At 36.0% G+C, this 18,495-nt stretch overlaps 7 protein-coding genes across 7 annotated transcripts; 1 reads left to right on the top strand and 6 right to left on the bottom strand.

Moving 5' to 3' along the window:
* Positions 1–599: 599 nt before the first annotated feature.
* MONOS_17498 (uncharacterized protein) lies at positions 600–2,037 on the bottom strand (the record flags this gene model as incomplete). Its single annotated transcript, XM_067870423.1, has 5 exons — positions 600–618; positions 679–724; positions 1,042–1,693; positions 1,754–1,868; positions 2,027–2,037. 5 exons carry the CDS (start codon positions 2,035–2,037, stop codon positions 600–602), a joined length of 843 nt encoding a protein of 280 aa, XP_067728525.1.
* A 690-nt stretch (positions 2,038–2,727) lies between these two features.
* MONOS_9577 (putative member of the kelch motif protein family) lies at positions 2,728–7,499 on the top strand. The gene is made up of 2 exons (XM_067880092.1): positions 2,728–5,824; positions 5,973–7,499. The coding sequence occupies exons 1-2, from the start codon at positions 2,740–2,742 to the stop codon at positions 6,815–6,817; spliced, it is 3,930 nt and encodes a 1,309-aa protein (XP_067728524.1). The 5' UTR covers positions 2,728–2,739; the 3' UTR covers positions 6,818–7,499.
* A 64-nt stretch (positions 7,500–7,563) lies between these two features.
* MONOS_9576 (uncharacterized protein) lies at positions 7,564–12,201 on the bottom strand (the record flags this gene model as incomplete). Its single annotated transcript, XM_067880091.1, has 1 exon — positions 7,564–12,201. One exon carries the CDS (start codon positions 12,199–12,201, stop codon positions 7,759–7,761), a length of 4,443 nt encoding a protein of 1,480 aa, XP_067728523.1. The 3' UTR covers positions 7,564–7,758.
* Positions 12,202–14,338: 2,137 nt separating this feature from the next.
* On the bottom strand, positions 14,339–14,584 carry MONOS_9575 (uncharacterized protein; the record flags this gene model as incomplete). Its single annotated transcript, XM_067880090.1, has 1 exon — positions 14,339–14,584. One exon carries the CDS (start codon positions 14,582–14,584, stop codon positions 14,339–14,341), a length of 246 nt encoding a protein of 81 aa, XP_067728522.1.
* Positions 14,585–14,659: 75 nt separating this feature from the next.
* Positions 14,660–15,214, bottom strand: MONOS_9574 (uncharacterized protein; the record flags this gene model as incomplete). The annotated part of the gene is made up of 1 exon (XM_067880089.1): positions 14,660–15,214. One exon carries the CDS (start codon positions 15,212–15,214, stop codon positions 14,660–14,662), a length of 555 nt encoding a protein of 184 aa, XP_067728521.1.
* Positions 15,215–15,252: 38 nt separating this feature from the next.
* On the bottom strand, positions 15,253–15,573 carry MONOS_9573 (uncharacterized protein; the record flags this gene model as incomplete). Its single annotated transcript, XM_067880088.1, has 1 exon — positions 15,253–15,573. One exon carries the CDS (start codon positions 15,571–15,573, stop codon positions 15,253–15,255), a length of 321 nt encoding a protein of 106 aa, XP_067728520.1.
* Positions 15,574–15,611: 38 nt separating this feature from the next.
* Positions 15,612–16,439, bottom strand: MONOS_9572 (uncharacterized protein; the record flags this gene model as incomplete). The annotated part of the gene is made up of 1 exon (XM_067880087.1): positions 15,612–16,439. One exon carries the CDS (start codon positions 16,437–16,439, stop codon positions 15,612–15,614), a length of 828 nt encoding a protein of 275 aa, XP_067728519.1.
* Positions 16,440–18,495: the final 2,056 nt, after the last annotated feature.

Here is an 18,495-nt window from a genome sequence, read left to right as displayed (position 1 = left end):
TCGGATTCTGAATACTTTTCAGAATCATTTTTAACGCTTGTTGTCGAAGATATTGAAGTTGAACTTAACGAAGATAAAGAAGAATTTGAAATGCTTCTGTCTTTTTTCATTCTATTTGAGCTTTTTTTTATTCTTTTGCGCTTTCTTTTAATAAGATTATTGTCTATTTTTTCTTCATGATTTTTTAAAAAAAACAATAAATAGTGAATATTGTAGATTTACAAACCATTTTTGCATTTTGATTCTCGTTGAATCGAAGAAGTTGCCAGCTTTTCGCTATGCAAAGGGATAGAGCTTTGTTTATCCAATGATTCTTCTTTTTCAAGAAAATCGCTTTCTGAAGATGTATCTGAAATATCAATAAAAGAATTCAACTTTTCTGCTTTCTTTTTCTTACGTTTCTTAACTTGTATATCAGTTTTCACTTTTTGCTGTAAAATTGTCGAGCCAAAATGTTGAAATGATTGCTTGTCGTCTGTAAGAAGTTCAGCAAAAGTTTTGAATGACTCATCTATTGGAAGAATTATGAGAGGCTGCTTTGGATCGATTTTCTTCGGATCAAACAAAGTCATAAAGGGGAAACAAAGCTATTCAATAAATTAAATGATATAAATGCAACTTGCGAAAAGAAAGGAATAAATTTTAGATTTTTAGAAATACATATAAATGCATGCAAACTTTGATGGACCAGTGCTCGCCACAACTTTTATTAAAAGAAAATGAGCTTGAAAATATCAACAAAAATAAATTATGGGATAAGTATTTTTTTATCAAGATGGATATATCCTCAAGATTTCTAACTTTCAGATGTGTAGTGAATATATATGAAACGTGCTGTTTTGTGTGAAGCTTCAATGAAAAAAAAAAGCACGATAAAAATACTTCAACGTTTTTTTCAACCTTACTTCAATTTCATTTAAATGAAATAATGTCAGGAAAAGGACTAACAATAAATAAAATAAGCACTGAGGACCTTTGACATATGCATGTACTTATAATCAAAAAATAGACCATATAAGCTCACAATAAAATCCTCATAACCTTCCTCTTCCAAATTTGTGAATAGCTCTCTTTTAATTGATTTGAACAGTTCAACTATTTCTTTATCTTTCTTTCCTTTCAATTTTCTAACAAGCTTTTCAATGAAAAATAGGCTACTGTTTGTTAATTTCTCTTCGAAGATATTTCTCATTAGCTCCTCCAAAACAATATCAGCTGCTTCTCTCTTTATTATGTCATATGCAAAAGCTAATGACTGCTTTGCTATTATCGCTTCAAACACTCTTATGAATGCTAAGTATATTTCGCTTTGGTTTTCTTTTGCTTTTTTACATATTCGTGTGATGCAGTCAGCCAATTCAACGTATTCTTTTCCTCTCAATTCTTCCAATTGAAAGTATCTTTCAATTGTTTCAGCCCAGCGAATGAGGACTATTGCTTCTTTTGTTTGTTTGGTTTTCTTTTCACTTTGCCTCCAATCCACACATTTTTCAAGCTCTTCCAATTCATTTATTATTTCTTTTGTCAAGCATTTCTCGCTTTCAAACGATACAGTCACGTCTCTACCATTATTCAGCATGTAAACATAAAGGCTCCAAGCTGACTGATTAGCAAGATACGTCAGATTGCGGTGTTTGCAATTATATTTGATTATTTCCACCAGTTCATCGATATCGCATTCTGTTTTCACACTCTATTTCCAATGACGAAAGGGGAAACTGAATGAATTCAAAAAATAATTCATAGCACACACCACATCCCATCCAGCGTTGCTCAAAGCTAATAAAGCCATTTCAACTTCTTTTTGTGCTTCCTTGCTTTCATCTTTTCTCAATGCAATTTTCAAAAGGTATGGAACACAAATTTGACTTAAGATCTCAGGGAAAATGTTATTGTTTTCAAAAAAGAAAAAGTAGCTTTCACAAAGATCAGTCAGCAGCTTTTCGTTCTTTTTCATTTCTCCATTTGTTTCCCAAACAATCAACGCTTGAATTCTATTCCACATTAAATAATGGCTGAAACAAACAGAGTTAACATTTTTCAAAATCTTATAATATCCAAGATGCTTCAACAACAGAATTAGATTTTCCAACGATGTTGTTCTTTCCTTTATACTTAAATAAATATAATTATACATTTCGAAGGAAAAGACTTTATTTAGTTCTTTTTCATCCATCCTGTCCATCAACAAAACCATTTCATAAATTTTCTGCTCTTGGTGTGCAAAAGACAAATGTTTAATCTGAGAAAAGATGTCTTTGAATAAAAAATAAACATATACACCAATGTTACTTTAAAGTCATATCGCAATTGAATCAAACCGAAAAAGCTCCTCACCAACGATATTTGCTTTTCAGGTTCATTTTCTTCGCTATTAATTAAAGCGTTATCTTTCGTTTGCAATTGGCTCATAAATACAAATATTGAAAATAAGTTTTAACTTCAGTAATTTTATTTTTAAAATTATACGTTAAACGATTTTTTCATTTTTTTGAAACAGTCATAAAATCGAAGAGATAACATTAATTGAAAATTTGCAACAACAAAAATTATAATAAAAACTACCGTATTCATGTGGATTGAGGAAAAAAGATCATAATAACCATTTGCAGCACTTTAATAAATGTTTGTGAAAAATGAGATTTATTCAATTATTTAAGATTATTTGGATTTATTTTTTCAACTATACATAATTCTTATTCATTTTTGCTTCATGTGTAATTGTAGAATTTGACTTTAATGATCCGTTTATTGCTCGCGCTTTCGTTTATAATAAACACAGCAGTGTTGGATATTAATGCACCCCAAGAACTGTTCCAGTCACTAGAAAAATTACCGAAAACAGGAATTCCTCCTCCTAAACGACAAGGCGCTGTTTTGGAAATGCCTCTTGATGACAGTGGGCAATATTTTTATTGCTTAAGTGGAACTAATGAAGAAAATGGGTACATCGCAAGTGTATTTCGCTATAGTTTTGGAAGTTCATCTCCTTCATGGGAAAAGGTTCAGAATTGCGGCCTGGAAGGAAATCCTGCAAGAGGATGGTACGCTCATTTTTCCACAAAAACGCGACTATTTTGTTGGGGAGGAGAAAGCCCAGAAGGGCAGCACAATGATATGTATATTTTTGATTATTTGCGGAGTACATGGACACGTAAAGAGTCAGATAAAGCTCCATCTTCAAGGGAAATGATGCAGCATGCATTTAATGCAAATGCTGAAAGGTTTTACATTTTTGGGGGAAGAGGATCAATAGACAATTATGGAGATCTCTGGGAATACGATGCTCAAAATGGTGAATGGAAACAATTGTATGATCCGGAACAAGCAGCGAATTTAAACGCCCCAACAGCTAGATATGGAGGGGCGGCACATTTTTGGAACGGAAATTTGTATATTTTGGGTGGATATCCATCGACAGAAGAAGAAACTTCAAAATTAGTTATTTATGAATTTAATATTGGAGATAAAAGTTGGAAAAAACATGTGTACGATGACATCACATCATGCAGAAGCGAAGTTGGTTACAGTTCACTGGAATCTGAGCTCTTTGTATATGGTGGCGCAAGTTTTCACAACGGTGTTCGGCAGAACGTAAATGAACTTCTTCGAATAAAATTTGAAGCAAGTAAGCCAGTTGTCAAAAAGTATCAATTTCCTTCCGGTGGAAATGTTGATTATTCTCGCCGCTCACCAGGATTCATCGCTGTTAAGCAAAGTGGAAACACCGAAAAGCCAATCGCGTGCTATGTGTTTGGTGGCATTGGGAAATCGGAAGTTCAAGGAGATTTGCTTCGGATCCAATTAACGGCAAGCACTGAAAGCAATGAAAATCTACTGATCGAGCAAGTTACGAAAGTTGTGCCTGACACGCCTCCTCCGAGAACACATCATGGATCAATCAATGTTCTGGGAAAGATGTGGATCTATGGCGGGCTTGGCGAAGGAGAGGAGACATCTCCTCGTTCGTCTATTCCTCTGAATGACTTGTACTCATTCGACTACTCCACAAGCGAGTGGGAGAAGCACGAAGGCCTCGGAAGCCCGCCTGCGCGCTCTGACTTCTCGATAATTGAGCAGGCAAGTCGGCTTTTCCTGTTTGGCGGGTTGGGGACGGACAGTCCGATAGACGATCTCACGTCGCGCAATGACATGTGGCAATACTCAATTGTGCTGAATGAATGGTCGAGAGTTTACCCCACAACATCACTTCTTCCTTCCCCTCGCTCGGGAACATGCGGAATTGTGATTGGGAAGTGGATCTACTACTTCGGCGGTAGGCTGGAAGATGGGTCTGTTACGAATGAGGTTTGGAGGTTTTCTCTTGTGACGAACGAGTGGAGGAAGATGAATGTGTACTACTCTCCAAAAATCGAGGTCGGGGGCAGCAAGTTCGAGGACCTTGTGTTTGATCCCAATGCTCCAGGTACAGTGCCCGTCAACGAGAACTCCCGCGTTCAGCTGCAAAAGAGGGAGAAGATGGCTGCTGTCAGAAAGGATGTGTGGATGGACGGGGTTGAATACCAAGTTGTGGTTATTGCTGGAGGAGTCACCCGAACGCGAGACCCTTCATCTAAAATTGATGTTGTTCTGATTCCACCCTCATTCGACGCAGAGGAAGGGAAAGAACCCGAAAATACAGACCCGTCTATGTTCAAAGTGTACATAACAGATCCCATTGTGCTAAATGACGAGAATCTACCAGAACATCCATTTCGCTATGGCAGTCTGACTGTTGTGGGAGACCAGGGATTCATATCGCTGGGTGGTGTGGATGAGGACATGGCGACAAACAACTTCCACTGGGTGGATGTGTTGGATCTGAAGAATGTGAAGCACACCTGGCACAACGGATCTACAGGATCTACAAAACTGCCATATCTTTGCGGAGGAAGCGTTCAGTACTTCGGCAGAAAGCTCTATGTCTTTGGAGGAAATCTCATGATCAACACATATCCATCCGACAAACAGTATCAAAACGACTTGTATGAAATAACACTGAAAAAGGAGCATTTTGTATGTTCACCAGGAACAAAAGAAAGAAGCAACGGGGATATTGAATGCGACTCTTGCCCAGTCGGCTCGTTTTCTTGGAGGTTTGGCTTGACATGGGACTGCACATATTGCTATGCAGGTTCAGCAAACAAGTACGTTGGCGGGTCTTCTGGTTATCATTGCATTGCGTGTGCTGCTGGAACATACAACGACAAAAGCGGGCAGAAGTATTGCACCAAATGCAGCGACGGAAGCTATTGTCCCATTGGATCTGCCACAGAAAACACGACACGACCCACAAAGACGAAGGAGAACGACATCCAGCCACAGCTGTTTAAGTCGCGTGATATTGATGCCATGTATATTCTCATCGGGTGCTATGTGGGCTTTCTGGTGGTTGGCATTGCTGTTTCCATTTGCTGTGTGTGCTGTCCTGTGCGTGTGTACATGTTCAAGTTCGACTTGTATTCGTCTGAGCACGACGAGGACTTCGACCCAGAGACGCATGCTGCACCGAAGATACTGAGGAAGAACCGTGTCGGTGGTTTTGTCTCGATCATCTTCATCTTCTTTGCTGTTGGCGCTGCTGCCAGTGTTGTTGGTGAGTTTGCGATTAACAACAGAACAGAAGTGAAGTCTGTGATCGCTGCTGCGATGGAGACTGAGGTGAATGTTGAGCAGCTTTCAATGAAGCAGTTCGAGACGTCTGTGACAATGTTGGATTACTGCGGAGGATGTGTGACAGGGCTGAATGACACAACAGTAGAGACGGATTGGATGGAGTGCAACTCACAGCTTTTGATAAAATTGACTAACATGTATCAACTTGGTTTGTGAAATTATACTTTTTGATTTTTGTTAACGTTCATGTTAACTTCTCTTTTTTTTTCTTCATTTTATTTTGTTCAAAATTGTTTATAATTTTGCCTTTATGAAATTTTCTTTTCTTTTCTATTCTTCTATTTGATGGTTCTCAGATTACTCGAAAGACAAGAAAAATCCGACTGCCTCGCCTCTTGTGCCTATGTGCAAGCAAACTCCCTCAAAAAGCAAGATGATCAACCCCGTGGCAAACTGCATGGTGCGAGTGAAAACAGACAAGCCCACTGTTCTTTATTTCCCTTCTGACGGCTCTTCGCCTGTTCTATCCATTTCAACCAACTACGAAAAGGGCCATGCATACTCTTTCCTGGCTGATGCTGTTCTGGACACTGGAATTGTGCACGACTACGGTAAAGCCAGCGACAACCCCATATCTTCCAGACAGCTGCTTGCCGTCTCAGGCAACGGCAAGCCGTTCAAAGGGGTAAACATGACAGAATTCAACATGAAGGTTATTCCGTCTGTGTTTGTGAACGAGAAGCAGGAGAAGACGACGGGATATCAGATAATCTCTTCTTCCACCACACTCGGTACTACTGCGTCTGAAGATGAGCTCAACACGGCGTTTGGGATGAAAGTGAAGCTGACGTTCGATCAGGACACGAACGTGGTTTTGACGACGTTTTCGATGAGGCAGTCTGTTGCAGCGTTTTTTGCGAACATTATGTCGACGGCGATGGGGTACATGGGCATATTTGGGGTGCTTGTATCGTTTCTCGATATGGTGACCAGCCTAGATCTGCCTTGCTCGATGAAGATGCGGCTGATCATGTATGGAAACACAGAAGAAGCAGAAAAGAAGAAGCGGAAGAAGAAAATTGATGAAGATTTGACGAAAGGGGTTTATCACAATACCGACGAAGATGAAAGAGAATCGGTGCCGCATCAGCTATATAAGCCTGTGGACTTTTCGGTAAAGAATGAACCAGACGAAGAATAAAAAGGAATTGATAATGTATTTTGATAGGTTTCTTCAATGTACAAATGAAATTGGTATTGTTAAGGTTTTTTTATTTTGTAGCTTCTTTATTTGTAAATAATATGCCTGTACAATTGTTTTTATTATTCATCAAAATTTGAATGCACAACAGTTATTTTTTCTTCACAGCAACTTTGCTTCACAGAGATTCCAGTTCTCCATTTGAAAAACTGAATATAAAAGTTTCGTTTTCTTTATTATTCGGTTGCTTTCTCCTTATCAATTCACGCTCCGTCTTATTCAGTTTTCAGTTCTTCCATCACTTATTTTTTTGTTCTTAATCCTTTTTCAAGTTCTTTTTGCAATCTATTGTTTTATTTTCATATTTAACATTAAATTTTCATTTTGAATATGTTGAAATTGACTGTCTAGTTGTTAAACTTGTTTTGTGCTTATTTTTTTTTTGATATATCAAAAATGATTGTGAAGCGCTCGACCGTTTTAATGGTTTCAATGCTGTCACACTGTTTTATTTATTATTTCTAAGCTTTCATTTCTTATCTATTGTTATGTACATTATAGCACAAGTTCAATGGCATTGATAATTTTCTTTTATATGTATTGCAGAAGTTTACTGCTTTTCTTTTATTAACATTTTGCAAATTCTTTTTTATTTTGAAATAAATCATATTTGATTTTGTTTTGATTTTAAGTAAAACCATAAAACTGGGAGAAAAAAACGAAATGTGTCGAAAAAAGAAAATAAATTTCTTTTTTCAATCGATCGTTTTTCAAATTTTGAAATTGAAATGTTGTTTACTTTCTCAAGTGAAACAACATTTTTAATGAAATTTTAAGTTGAAAAAAAATAAAAAAAATAAACTCGATTTTATGATTCAGATTCCAAACGAAAAAATGACTGGAACTTTCAAAAAACAAAATTCTTTTGCAAAAGTTTTGATTTACAAAATTTGGCTTTCCTTTTGAGATTGCAGGAATTTGATAAGTGCTTCTACTCCAGGGCTTGGTGGAGTTGAAAAAGAAGGAGGCGATGGAGGGAAAGAATGAGGAAGAAGCAGAGGATTTGTGTGAATAACTTCATTTTCAGTATCTGATGCTTCTTTTTCTGTCTCAGTCCTTTCATTTTGATCAGAAAATGTAGGAACAGATAAAGCCAGATTACTGCTTCCTGCTGGGATTGGTCTTTGCATCAAAGGATTCTGAGACGAAGATGGAGAAGAAGAAAGATTCTCACTTGGTGAGTTATACAACGCATTATTAGAAGAAGAAGGCAATTTATCAGAAAAAGTCTTGTGAAATGGAGGAGGCGTTGGAGAACGCTTTCTTTCAGGCGGCATATCTCTTTCTGGAGAAGCAGGAGGAGACTTCACATTTTTGGACTGCGAAAAACGTTGTGGAGTGCCAATTGAATCAGAAGAGAAAGCGTTCAAATGTGTAGAGAAGGTTTTGGAACGGCTGTCTGGTGATTTTGAAGGTGTGCTAAATGATGGGAAAGAGTTAGCGAGTGAAACGCCTGAAGAAGAAGTTGGATGCTCTTTCTCCCTTTCAATGTTCTCAAAGAAGCTTTTGGGGATTATCTGCTTGTCACTTATTGCAACATATTCATCAAGCTGTGAAGTTGTAAAACCTTCTTTTGATGGATCATCTTTCGAATAAAAATTTGAATTTGGACCAACTTGAAAGTCTTCTTCTTCTTGTTGCTCTTCTTCCTCTTCCTCTTCCCATTCTTCTTCCTCTTCTTCTCCTCCTCCTTGATTCTTTTCTTCTTCTTTAATTTCTTCAATCTCCTCCTCCTCTTCCTCTTCCTCATCGTAATAATCGTATTCATCTTCCATTTCTTCCTGTCTCTCATTAATAATCCTCTTTCTTATATTTTCAACAGGAAGATTTGTTCTTTGTATCATTGAAATGGAATCTAAATGAGTTGAAGGAATTATCGCTGAAGAAGAAGGAGATGAAGGAGAAAAAGAAGAAGGAGCGATTAGTCCAGATCTTGCTGAAGAAAACGAAGACGGTGAAAGTTGAGTCACTTTCTTTGTTGGCTTTGGCTGAGGTGTGTTTGAATGGGGATAAAGCGAAAACGAAGACGATAAATCAGCAGAAGATGGATGTTGAGGACTTGATAATGTTTGTGATGATTCCAAAGGAACAGAAGCAAGCTGTTGAGAAGGCAATGAAGGAGAAGGTGTTTGGAGAATTTGTGGATTTACAGGAAGTGATGGAGAAGAAATAGAAGATTGTGTGGTTACACTTTCTTTAGTTGAGGCAAGAGGAGGAGGAGATGAAGAAGAAGGAGAAGAAGGAGAAGAAGGAGAAGAAGGAGAAGAAGGAGAAGAAGAAGAAGAAGAAGAAGAAGAATCACCTAAGCTATCAGGGATGATAGGTGGCTCCGAAGAACATTTTTCAACAGGAAATGAAACACGTTCAGACGAAACAGTTGGCTGATTCTGTTCTTGAGGAACGCTTGTATTTTCAGTTGGATGAACTATTTCTGCCTTTTCTTGAGAAGGAGCACTTGAAGCAGTTGCAAGCGGAAGTTCAGGATTTGTATCAGTTTTTGTAGGAGTATCAACAGAAGAAGAAGAACTCGAAGAAGAAGAAGAAGAAGAAGAATTCGAAGTGGACGAAGGAAAAGTGGGCTGTGCAGCTAATTCCGTAGTCGATGCAGAAGAAGCAGGCGTCTGAATTTGGGATGCTTGTGGAAATGGAGAAGACGGAAAGGCAAGTTGAGAATGTGGATTGGATGGAGTTGAAGTTGGAGCAGATATTCTTAAAGAGCTTTCAGCTGCAACTTTGTTATGAGAAGGCGTTGCAATCATTTTGTGAACGGAATTAAGAGGAGTGCGTGGTGAAGGAGAATATGTGGGGATAAAAGATGTTCTTGATTCAAGTGCACTTAACGGAAGATGATGTATATCTTGATGTAATGTGGAGGAAGAGGAAGAAGAGGAAAAAGAGGAAGAAGAATGAGAAGAAGAAGAGATTGGCGTTGATGTCGTGGTGGTTAGTGCTTTTTGAGGAGAAGAAGAAGAAAACACTTGAAAAGTCTTCGAATCGGATAAATCTCCTTTTTTGTCAAAGCTGTTGTTATTCAGAACATTTTCAAAAGTTATTGATTTTCTTTCAGTTCCATTCAATTTCAGTCTGCCTTCTCCAAATTGCAGCTCATTTCTTTCTTCTTTTTCTTCAGAAACTGCATGTTCTTTGAATAATCGTGTTCGTGAAGTTAAAATGCCTTCTTCAGATTCTGTCAAAATCTGTGGAATTGTCAATGAATTAATTGGCAGAGAGAAATTCTGCAAGAATGGAGAAGAAGGATGTGGAGAAGAAAGAGAAGGAGAATTAGAAGCAAGAGAAGAAGAATTATGAAATGGAGTATTTGGTGCTGGAGATAAAGAAGATTGTGCTGCTCGTTTAAAGGACAGTGACGAAGGAACAAGAGGAGCAACTTTCTGTACATCTCCAGAAGATGTCACAGGTTGTGCCGATAAAGATGAATCTGGAGAAGAACTTGAAGAGGAAGAAGAAGAAGAAGAAGCAGCAGAAGCAGAACGATGAGGCGAAAGATATTCAACAGGAAGGTTCGAAAGCACACTTTCTGCAGACACTTTTGATGGGCTTGTCATAATCAATGACTTCGAGGAAGGTCCTGCTTTGGAATTTTTGCTTGTCGTTTTCTTTGTCTTTGCTCCTTTTGCTTTCTTTTCGTGCTTTCTTTTTTTGTGCTCATGTTTTGCCTTTTCTTGAATCAAGCCTTCATCAGCATGAGATTTTCCACATTCTGCATTCTTCTTTTCAGTTTTATTTTCTTCTCCTGTTTCTCGTTTCTCTTCGATTCTATATATATCTTCCTTTTTATTTTCTCTTTCATTTTCATTCGCTTTTTCTGTCTCCTTCTTCTCCTCCTCCTTTCCTTCATTTTCAATTGTTTCGTCTTTATTCTTGTAATCATTCCTCATATCTTTTAATAACTCATTTGCATAGTCCTCTTTCTCTTTTGAGTTATCGTTTCTTTCTCTTTCTCTTTCTCTGTCTTTGATGTTCTTATCTTTCTCTATTTCTTCATTAATATCATTTGATGTGGGTGATTTTATCTCACAAAGCAATGGAGGATCTGGTTTCTGTTCGTTCTGCTGGATGTTGGAAAGGCACAGTGGAGTCATTGAAGTCGAAGTTGGAGTGGAAGAAGTGGATGCAGAAGGTGTAGAAGGAGCAGAAGGAGGAAAAGGAGGAGGAACAATTGCAACAGAAGAGGCGGAAGAAGAAGGAGAAGAATTTGTGCGAAGTGAATAAATAGATGGATGTATTGGAGGAGGCGGTGGCAGAAAAACAAGATGAGAACTATTTGGTGTTGCAGCGAATGAACGGAAAGGTGAATGAATTGAAGAAGTTGAGCTTGGAGTGGAAACAGTGTTTGGAGAAACTGGATTTGAAGATGTTGACAATGAATGAGCAATTGTGCGTTGAATCATGGAGGAAATAGGTGGAGGCGGTGGAAGTAAAAGTGGAGTTGAAATTGAGGCGGGCAAAGTAGAAGGAGATTTCGAAGATACAGGTTCGTACGTTTCTTCGGTTGAGGAGAGAAAAGAGGAAAAAGATGGCTTTGAAGAGGAAGGATGTAGATCATCGTGCATAGAGACTGGTATATAAACAGATGTATCTTTGTCTGAAGCCTTTTGTGTTAGAGGCGCTTGAGATGGGACTGCGTCGCTGTTAGATAACGTAACGTTTGAATGGGAAAACAATTGAGAGAAGCTGGAATCGTTGGCTAGATTTAACGAGGCAGTTGATTGAAACTGCTTTGGTTCAGATGTCAATGACACGCTTCTGTCTAGTTGACTGATATCATTTGAATCGCATTCTTTTGAGTCTGCTTTTTGAGCATTTTCAGCAGCGGCTTTCGGCTTTTCGCTTTGAGAAAATTCTGCCTCAAGTTTTTGCTTTGGCTTGTTCTGCTTTTGTGTGGCTTTGGAGTCGTTCACTTTTCGAGATATTCGTTTTGGCGAAGCAGTTTTTCGTCTTTTTCTGAGATGATCAGGCTTTGAAGAAGTGGAAACGTAGTGGAGAAGAGTGGTTTCTAATGCTTCTTTCACTGCTTTTTTGATTATTTTTTCTTCCTTTCGCGATTTCTCTCCGCTTTCTCTTTTGTTTTGAATTTCATTTGAACGATTATTTGAATTCGAGTTTTTCGCAATATCTTTATCTTTATCTTTTATTGAATCTGATTCACTTTTTTGAATATCTCTGAATTTATTATGCTTGCTGAGAGAACTTTCTATTTCATAATCATCAAGAGCGGAATTTTTATCAGTAGAATTTTCTTTTCTTTTTGTTTTATTATCTTCAGAAAATGAAATCATTGAATGATGTTCTTTCAATTGCATTTTATCTGATGCTATGCAAAATGTTGGTGACTGTGACTCTTGCATATAAAGTGAATCCTTTTCCGTTGAAAGAGATGAAAGATGTTGATTTATTTTGTGCTTTGATATTTGATCATTTGAAATAATTAATGAATGTGATGATTTCACTGAATTTTGAAGTAATGGTTTATATGAATAAGAAGAAGGAATAAAAGATGTGTGAGACTTTTCAGATTGCGAAGTTGGTGTTGAATTTTCGCTTTGGGGAATCAGAAAAGAGGAAGAAAATGTTTGAGTGGGAGAAAAAATAGGAAAGTTTGAAATATGAATCCGTTTTTCTGTTGATGGCATTGACCGTATACTTGTTGGCGTTGATGTAGGTGTTGAAAGTTCAGGTTTTGTTGTTGATCCTTGTTCGCAATAAGGCGATGTTGATATTGAATGACGAAATAAAAATTGCTTTTGAGATAATTCGTGGCTTCTTTTCTTTTTAGTTGGAAGCTTATCATTAGATTCATTTTTATTCATTTTTAGTTTCTTGGATTCATTTTATTCATTAAAAAGTCAAAAAAACAAATGAATTATTCAAAAATTATTCAAATACTGAATTTAATAAGTCATACTTCTCGTTCGCTTCGTGTATTTTTTTGACTTTCGTTCATCAAATTTGAAATTTCTTTTAAATTGCTGCTCATAAAGAAAAATAAAGCTCTCTTTTCAAATGAAATTTTATTAATATGGGAGGAGTAATTCTTCCAAAATTTTTGAAAGGCTGTATTCATCATTAAAATGGGAATTTTCCCATCTTTTGAATTTGTTGTCATTTTTCATTAAGAAATAATTAATTTATTTTTCTCTTTCAACTTTAAAATCAGATTATCATCACCGAACAATTTGACTGAAAAGAATCAATAACTGCATCGGTTCAATTTATAACTTTTTGAAATAATCACAGTTATTTCCTGTCATGAATAAGAAACATTATGCATTTCATTCAGAACTTAATTTTAAAAGGAAATGTTTTCAATAGAATGAATGAATGATATTGCTAATCATATCAAATAAAAAGAAATAATCAGTTTTGAAAAAAAAATTCATAATCATCAGTTCATGATTTCTTTTATTCGTTATCAAAACAAAATTGTTATAAAAAAAATCCTGAAGTGCGTCTCAAATCACTAAGCAATAAAATAAACACAAGTCGAAAGGAGATAAAATAATGAAAATAATTAAGCAATTAATCAAAATATTTAAATGAAAAGTTGGAGTAAAAAAAAAAAAAATAATTGATTGATTCAAAAAGATCAATATGATTTTCATTTCAATCATTGCATGGAAATTATTCAGACATCCACATTACAGAACTATCAAAACAATCTTAAAAAAAAAAGAAAAAAAGAAAAAAATAAAGAAAAAAAGAAAGAAAAAAAGAAAGAAAAAAAGAAAGAAAAAGAAAAAGAAAAAGAAAAAGAAAAAGAAAAAGAAAAATAAAAATAAAAAAAAAAAAAAAAAAGAAAAAGAAAAAGAAAAAGAAAAAGAAAAAGAAAAAGAAAAAAGAAAAAGAAAAAGAAAAAGAAAAAGAAAAAGAAAAAGAAAAAAGAAAAAGAAAAAAAAAAAAAGAAAAAGAAAAAAAAAAAAAAAAAAAAAAAAAAAAAAAAAAAAAAAAAAAAAAAAAAAAAAAAAAAAAAAAAAAAAAAAAAAAAAAAAAAAAAAAAAAAAAAAAAAAAAAAAAAAAAAAAAAAAAAAAAAGAAAAAGAAAAAAAAAAAGAAAAAGAAAAAGAAAAAGAAAAAGAAAAAGAAAAAGAAAAAGAAAAAGAAAAAGAAAAAGAAAAAGAAAAAGAAAAAGAAAAAGAAAAAAATAAAGAAAAAGAAAAAGAAAAAGAAAAAGAAAAAGAAAAAAGAAAAAGAAAAAGAAAAAAAGAAAAAGAAAAATAAAAAAAAAAAAAAGAAAAAAAGAAAAAAAGAAAAGAAAAAGAAAAAGAAAAAGAAAAAGAAAAAGAAAAAGAAAAAGAAAAAGAAAAAGAAAAAGAAAAAGAAAAAAAGAAAGAAAAAGAAAAAGAAAAAGAAAAAGAAAAAGAAAAAGAAAAAGAAAAAGAAAAAGAAAAAGAAAAAGAAAAAGAAAAAAGGATTTCAAAGAAAGAATCAAAACCACTCAAATTCAATCATCCCCTTTCATCCACTCAGGAACCTCGAACTCAACATAATTTTTCCAAAATGTCTTCATCGTCCATCCAACCTTGTTGCTGATATTTGTATCATGCCTCATCCATTCCGGCGGCTCGCTCTTAACATTCGCAATCCACAGCATTGCCATCGTCCTCCCGCTCTTGTCCACTTGTGTCGCGCTGTGTCTCATCCACTCTGGCGGAGATGTCTTCACCCACGTAATCCAGTGCATCGCCATAGTTATTCCATTTTGGTCACTAAATACTGCCCCGTGTCTCATCCACTCCGGCGGCTCGGTTTGCACATCCCCAATCTATTGCATTGCCATTGTCCATCCGTTTCCATCCCCAACCGTTACCTCATGACGCATCCATTCTGGCGGTTCCGCTTTGACATATCTGATCCAGTACATCGCCATCGTCCACCCGTCCTTGTCCACTTGCATTTCCTTGTGCCTCATCCACTCCAGAGGTTCTGTTTTCACATTCGCAATCCATGTCATCGCCATCGTTCTCTCATACATATCCCCACGCCCCACACCATGCCTCATCCATTCTGGGGGTTCACTCTTCACATTCTCTATCCACAGCATCGCCATTGTTCTTCCTTCCTCATCCACAACTGTCGCATCGTGCCTCACTTCCTCTGGTGGCTCCGCTTTATTTTCAATTATCCAGTGCATTGCATCTGTTCTTCCATTTCTGTCTGCAACTTTCGCTTCATCCTTCCATTCTTCCAAATCTCTCTGTTTTTTCTCATTTTCATAGCTTGCTCCTTCCCTTATGTTTTCTTTATCCAAAGGCGCTATATCTTCCTTCATCCGCTCTGGAGGGTTTGTCTTGATGTGCTTTATCCACAGCATGGACATTGTCCAGCCATCCTTGTTCACAAGAGTGGCATTATGCCTCATCCATTCAGGTGGTCAATTTTAACATTTTTAATCCACAGCATGGCCATTGTCCAGCCATCCATGTTGCGCAAAGTGATGTCATGCCTCATCCATCCTAGAACGTCAGTTTTAACTTTTTCAATCCAGATCATGGCCATCGTCCAGCCATCATTGTTCGCAAGTGCAGAATCGTGTCTCATCCATTTCGGTGGAGTGCCTTCAGTTATATTGATCCATTTCATGGCTATTGTTTCTCCGTATTTATCGCGAATTACATTACAGTGCCTCATCCACTCCGGTGGATCTGTCTTTACAAATTGAATCCACATCATGGCCATTGTCAGTCCGTTGATGTCGCTCATTGTGAAATTATGCCTCATCCATTCTGGTGGCTCTGTTTTTCATCTTGAATCCATAACATTGCCATCGTTCTTTTGTTAACATCAGTTACTGTAATGTCATGCTTCATCCATTGCGGTGGTTCTGTCTTCACATATTCAATCCATATCATTGCCATTGTTGATCCATAATTGTTGCGAAGTGTGATATCGTGTCTCATCCATTCTGGTGGCTCTGTTTTGATCTCTTGAATCCACAGCATGGCCTTTGTCAATCCGCCTTTATTGTCAAGTGTAATATCATGTCTCATCCATTCTGGGGGTTCTGTTTTGATCTCTTGAATCCACAGCATGGCCTTTGTCAATCCGTCCTTATCAGTAAGCGTAATGTCATGTCTCATCCATGAAGGAGGTTCTATCATTACAAAATCAATCCATGTCATGGCCATTGTTTGCATTTTAATACCGCCTGTAAGTGTAATATCATGTCTCATCCATACAGGTGGTTCTGTCTTGACAGATTGAATCCACCACATAGCCATTGTACGTCCATCTTTATCTGCAACAGTACTGTCATGTCTCATCCACTTTAAAGGTTCTGTCTTTATTTTTGCAATCCACTTCATCTCCATTGTCTGTCCTTCCTTGTCCGCAAGTGCAGCGTCGTGTCTCATCCATTCTGGTGGATCAGCTTGAACATACTTAATCCAGTGCATGGCCATTGTACGTCCATATTTATTTCCGATTGTTATATCGTGTCTTATCCACTCTGGTGGTTCTGATCTTTTCTCTTTAATCCAACGCATAGCCTTCGTGCATCCATGAAAATCTTTATCTGAATTCATCACATCAACTTCGTTTCCCATTTACTTTCTTTTTCTGTTAAATAGATGTTGTTTGTTGCAAGCAAACACGTGATTCAACAAAAACGTTTGTTCTTTTTGAATTCTGTTTTGTTATGGGACGAATTGGAAAGTATATTTTTCTATAAATAAAGAAAAAAAATGCTTCATATCTTCTTCGTTTGCATATTTTTCATTCATTGGAAATGAGTTTTTGTTGTTCATCTGAACGGTGAATTTTCTTCTAATGATTTAGAACAAAGTAGAAAATATATTTGTTCAAAGGAAAAAAAACAAAAATCACTCGTGAAATTTATCAAAAAAATTAATATATTCATATAGATTGCGGACATAATACCGGACAAGATAGTTTTTTCGGCAAATGGAGAGTATACGATCACCTAAAGAATACGCTTCATTATCGATTCGAAGAAAGGTGTTGCTATTCTTGATCATTCTGTCGTATTTTTATTTTGCGCAAATAACTTGTTATATTTTTATGAAAAAAATATTTCACAAATGAAGAAAAATACGGACTTTCAAGCTTTTTAGCACAAAGCATGAAAAAACTGTTTCTCTTTCATCATTTTTATACTTTGCCAGATTTCAAAATAAATTAGTTTATCATAACTGTAAACAAACATCATCGATGAAATAACAAAATGCTTTGTGAACTCACTTGTATTTCAAAAAATAAACCCCTTAATTACTAATTTTTTTTTTGATCACAAAAAGTTCATCTAATGTACATAATTTTTCAATGGCAATGCCCGAAGTCAAATATTTTGTTCCAAATTTTGAATGTAAAATGGGTGTATATAATTTCAAATAAAATTTTTTTGAAAAAAGCGTATGAAATTGTTAAAAAGAATTAGTCATCTGACCATTCTGATGCGTCTGCTCCGTCATCTGCACAGAAATCAGTATCTTCATCAGAAAGATCATCTATATAAGGGATTTCTTCCTCCTCGTTAGCCTTTTCTGGATTATTTTTGTCTTCCTCAGCAACCATTTATATGCTTTCGATGTTCAAATGAATTGCGGATTTAACGAGTTGAACAAAAGTCAGTAATCCCATCGAACGAACAAAGAAAGATGCTATGTATTGTTGAAGAAATCTTGTTCGGATTCCAAATCTGGGAAGATATTTCCGAAAGTGCGCCCAAAAACCTTCCACTGTGTTTATATATACTGATTTATTATCCGGATTGACAAAATGTCTCTTATGGTAAACCAAACTGTGAATAAAACCTTCTTCATCCAGACAATTATAGGCCTTCCATTCATCGCTGTGTATAGTTGTGTGAGGAAAAACGTGCTCTTTAATAGCTGCTTGAAGAGTTTCCTTGTTCCTGTTTGGAACAACCATTACACAAGATCTTTTGTGACTTTCTTCAGATCTTTCTGCACCACCAAAAATCCAAACTTGCTTTTTCCTTTTTCCTCTATTGCATTTCTATCTTCTCCATAACATTTCGTCAATTTCCACCTCGTTCCCTACTCCTCCTATTTTGATTGGATTCTTGAACAGCACATCGACACAAACTTCCCTGCAAATATTTTAATAGTATGAAACGGTGTTTCTATCCAGATATAACAAAAAACAAGTTTGCTTAATGCTTAATTCCAGCCAAAACAGTAGAAACACATGCATAATCTTATTAATTGTTGTTATAGCCTTTGATAATGTTGTTCCTTTTAATACAGATGTTGTTTTTCGGCACTTTTTGCACTTTAGAAAATATGCGTTGTCTCTTTTTGCACAATAATTTTTTCATTTTGCAATGTTTGCATTCCCCAGTGTCAGGAAGAAGTCTATGCTCGAAAATCCACTTCCAAATGCGAACCAAATTAATTAACAAGAAATTCATGTTTGAGATCACGTCTATTGTTTCTGGTATCTTTGACATTTTTTTACTTAAGATTTTTGATCTCACCCGTTTTTTGTGAAAAAATTACTAAAATAATTAAATCATTGTTTATCAACAACTCATTTCCGCAAGGTCAGGTTTGTGCGTATGTTATTAACAATTAGAAATAAATAAATCATCAAAGTTTCAAGCGAATTCGAGAGGAATGC

The sequence above is a fragment of the Monocercomonoides exilis genome (genome assembly GCF_001643675.1).
Source record: "Monocercomonoides exilis strain PA203 chromosome Unknown scaffold19-1596985, whole genome shotgun sequence".
Taxonomy (NCBI): domain Eukaryota; phylum Preaxostyla; order Oxymonadida; family Polymastigidae; genus Monocercomonoides; species Monocercomonoides exilis.
This window is presented reverse-complemented; position numbering and strand designations above follow the sequence as displayed.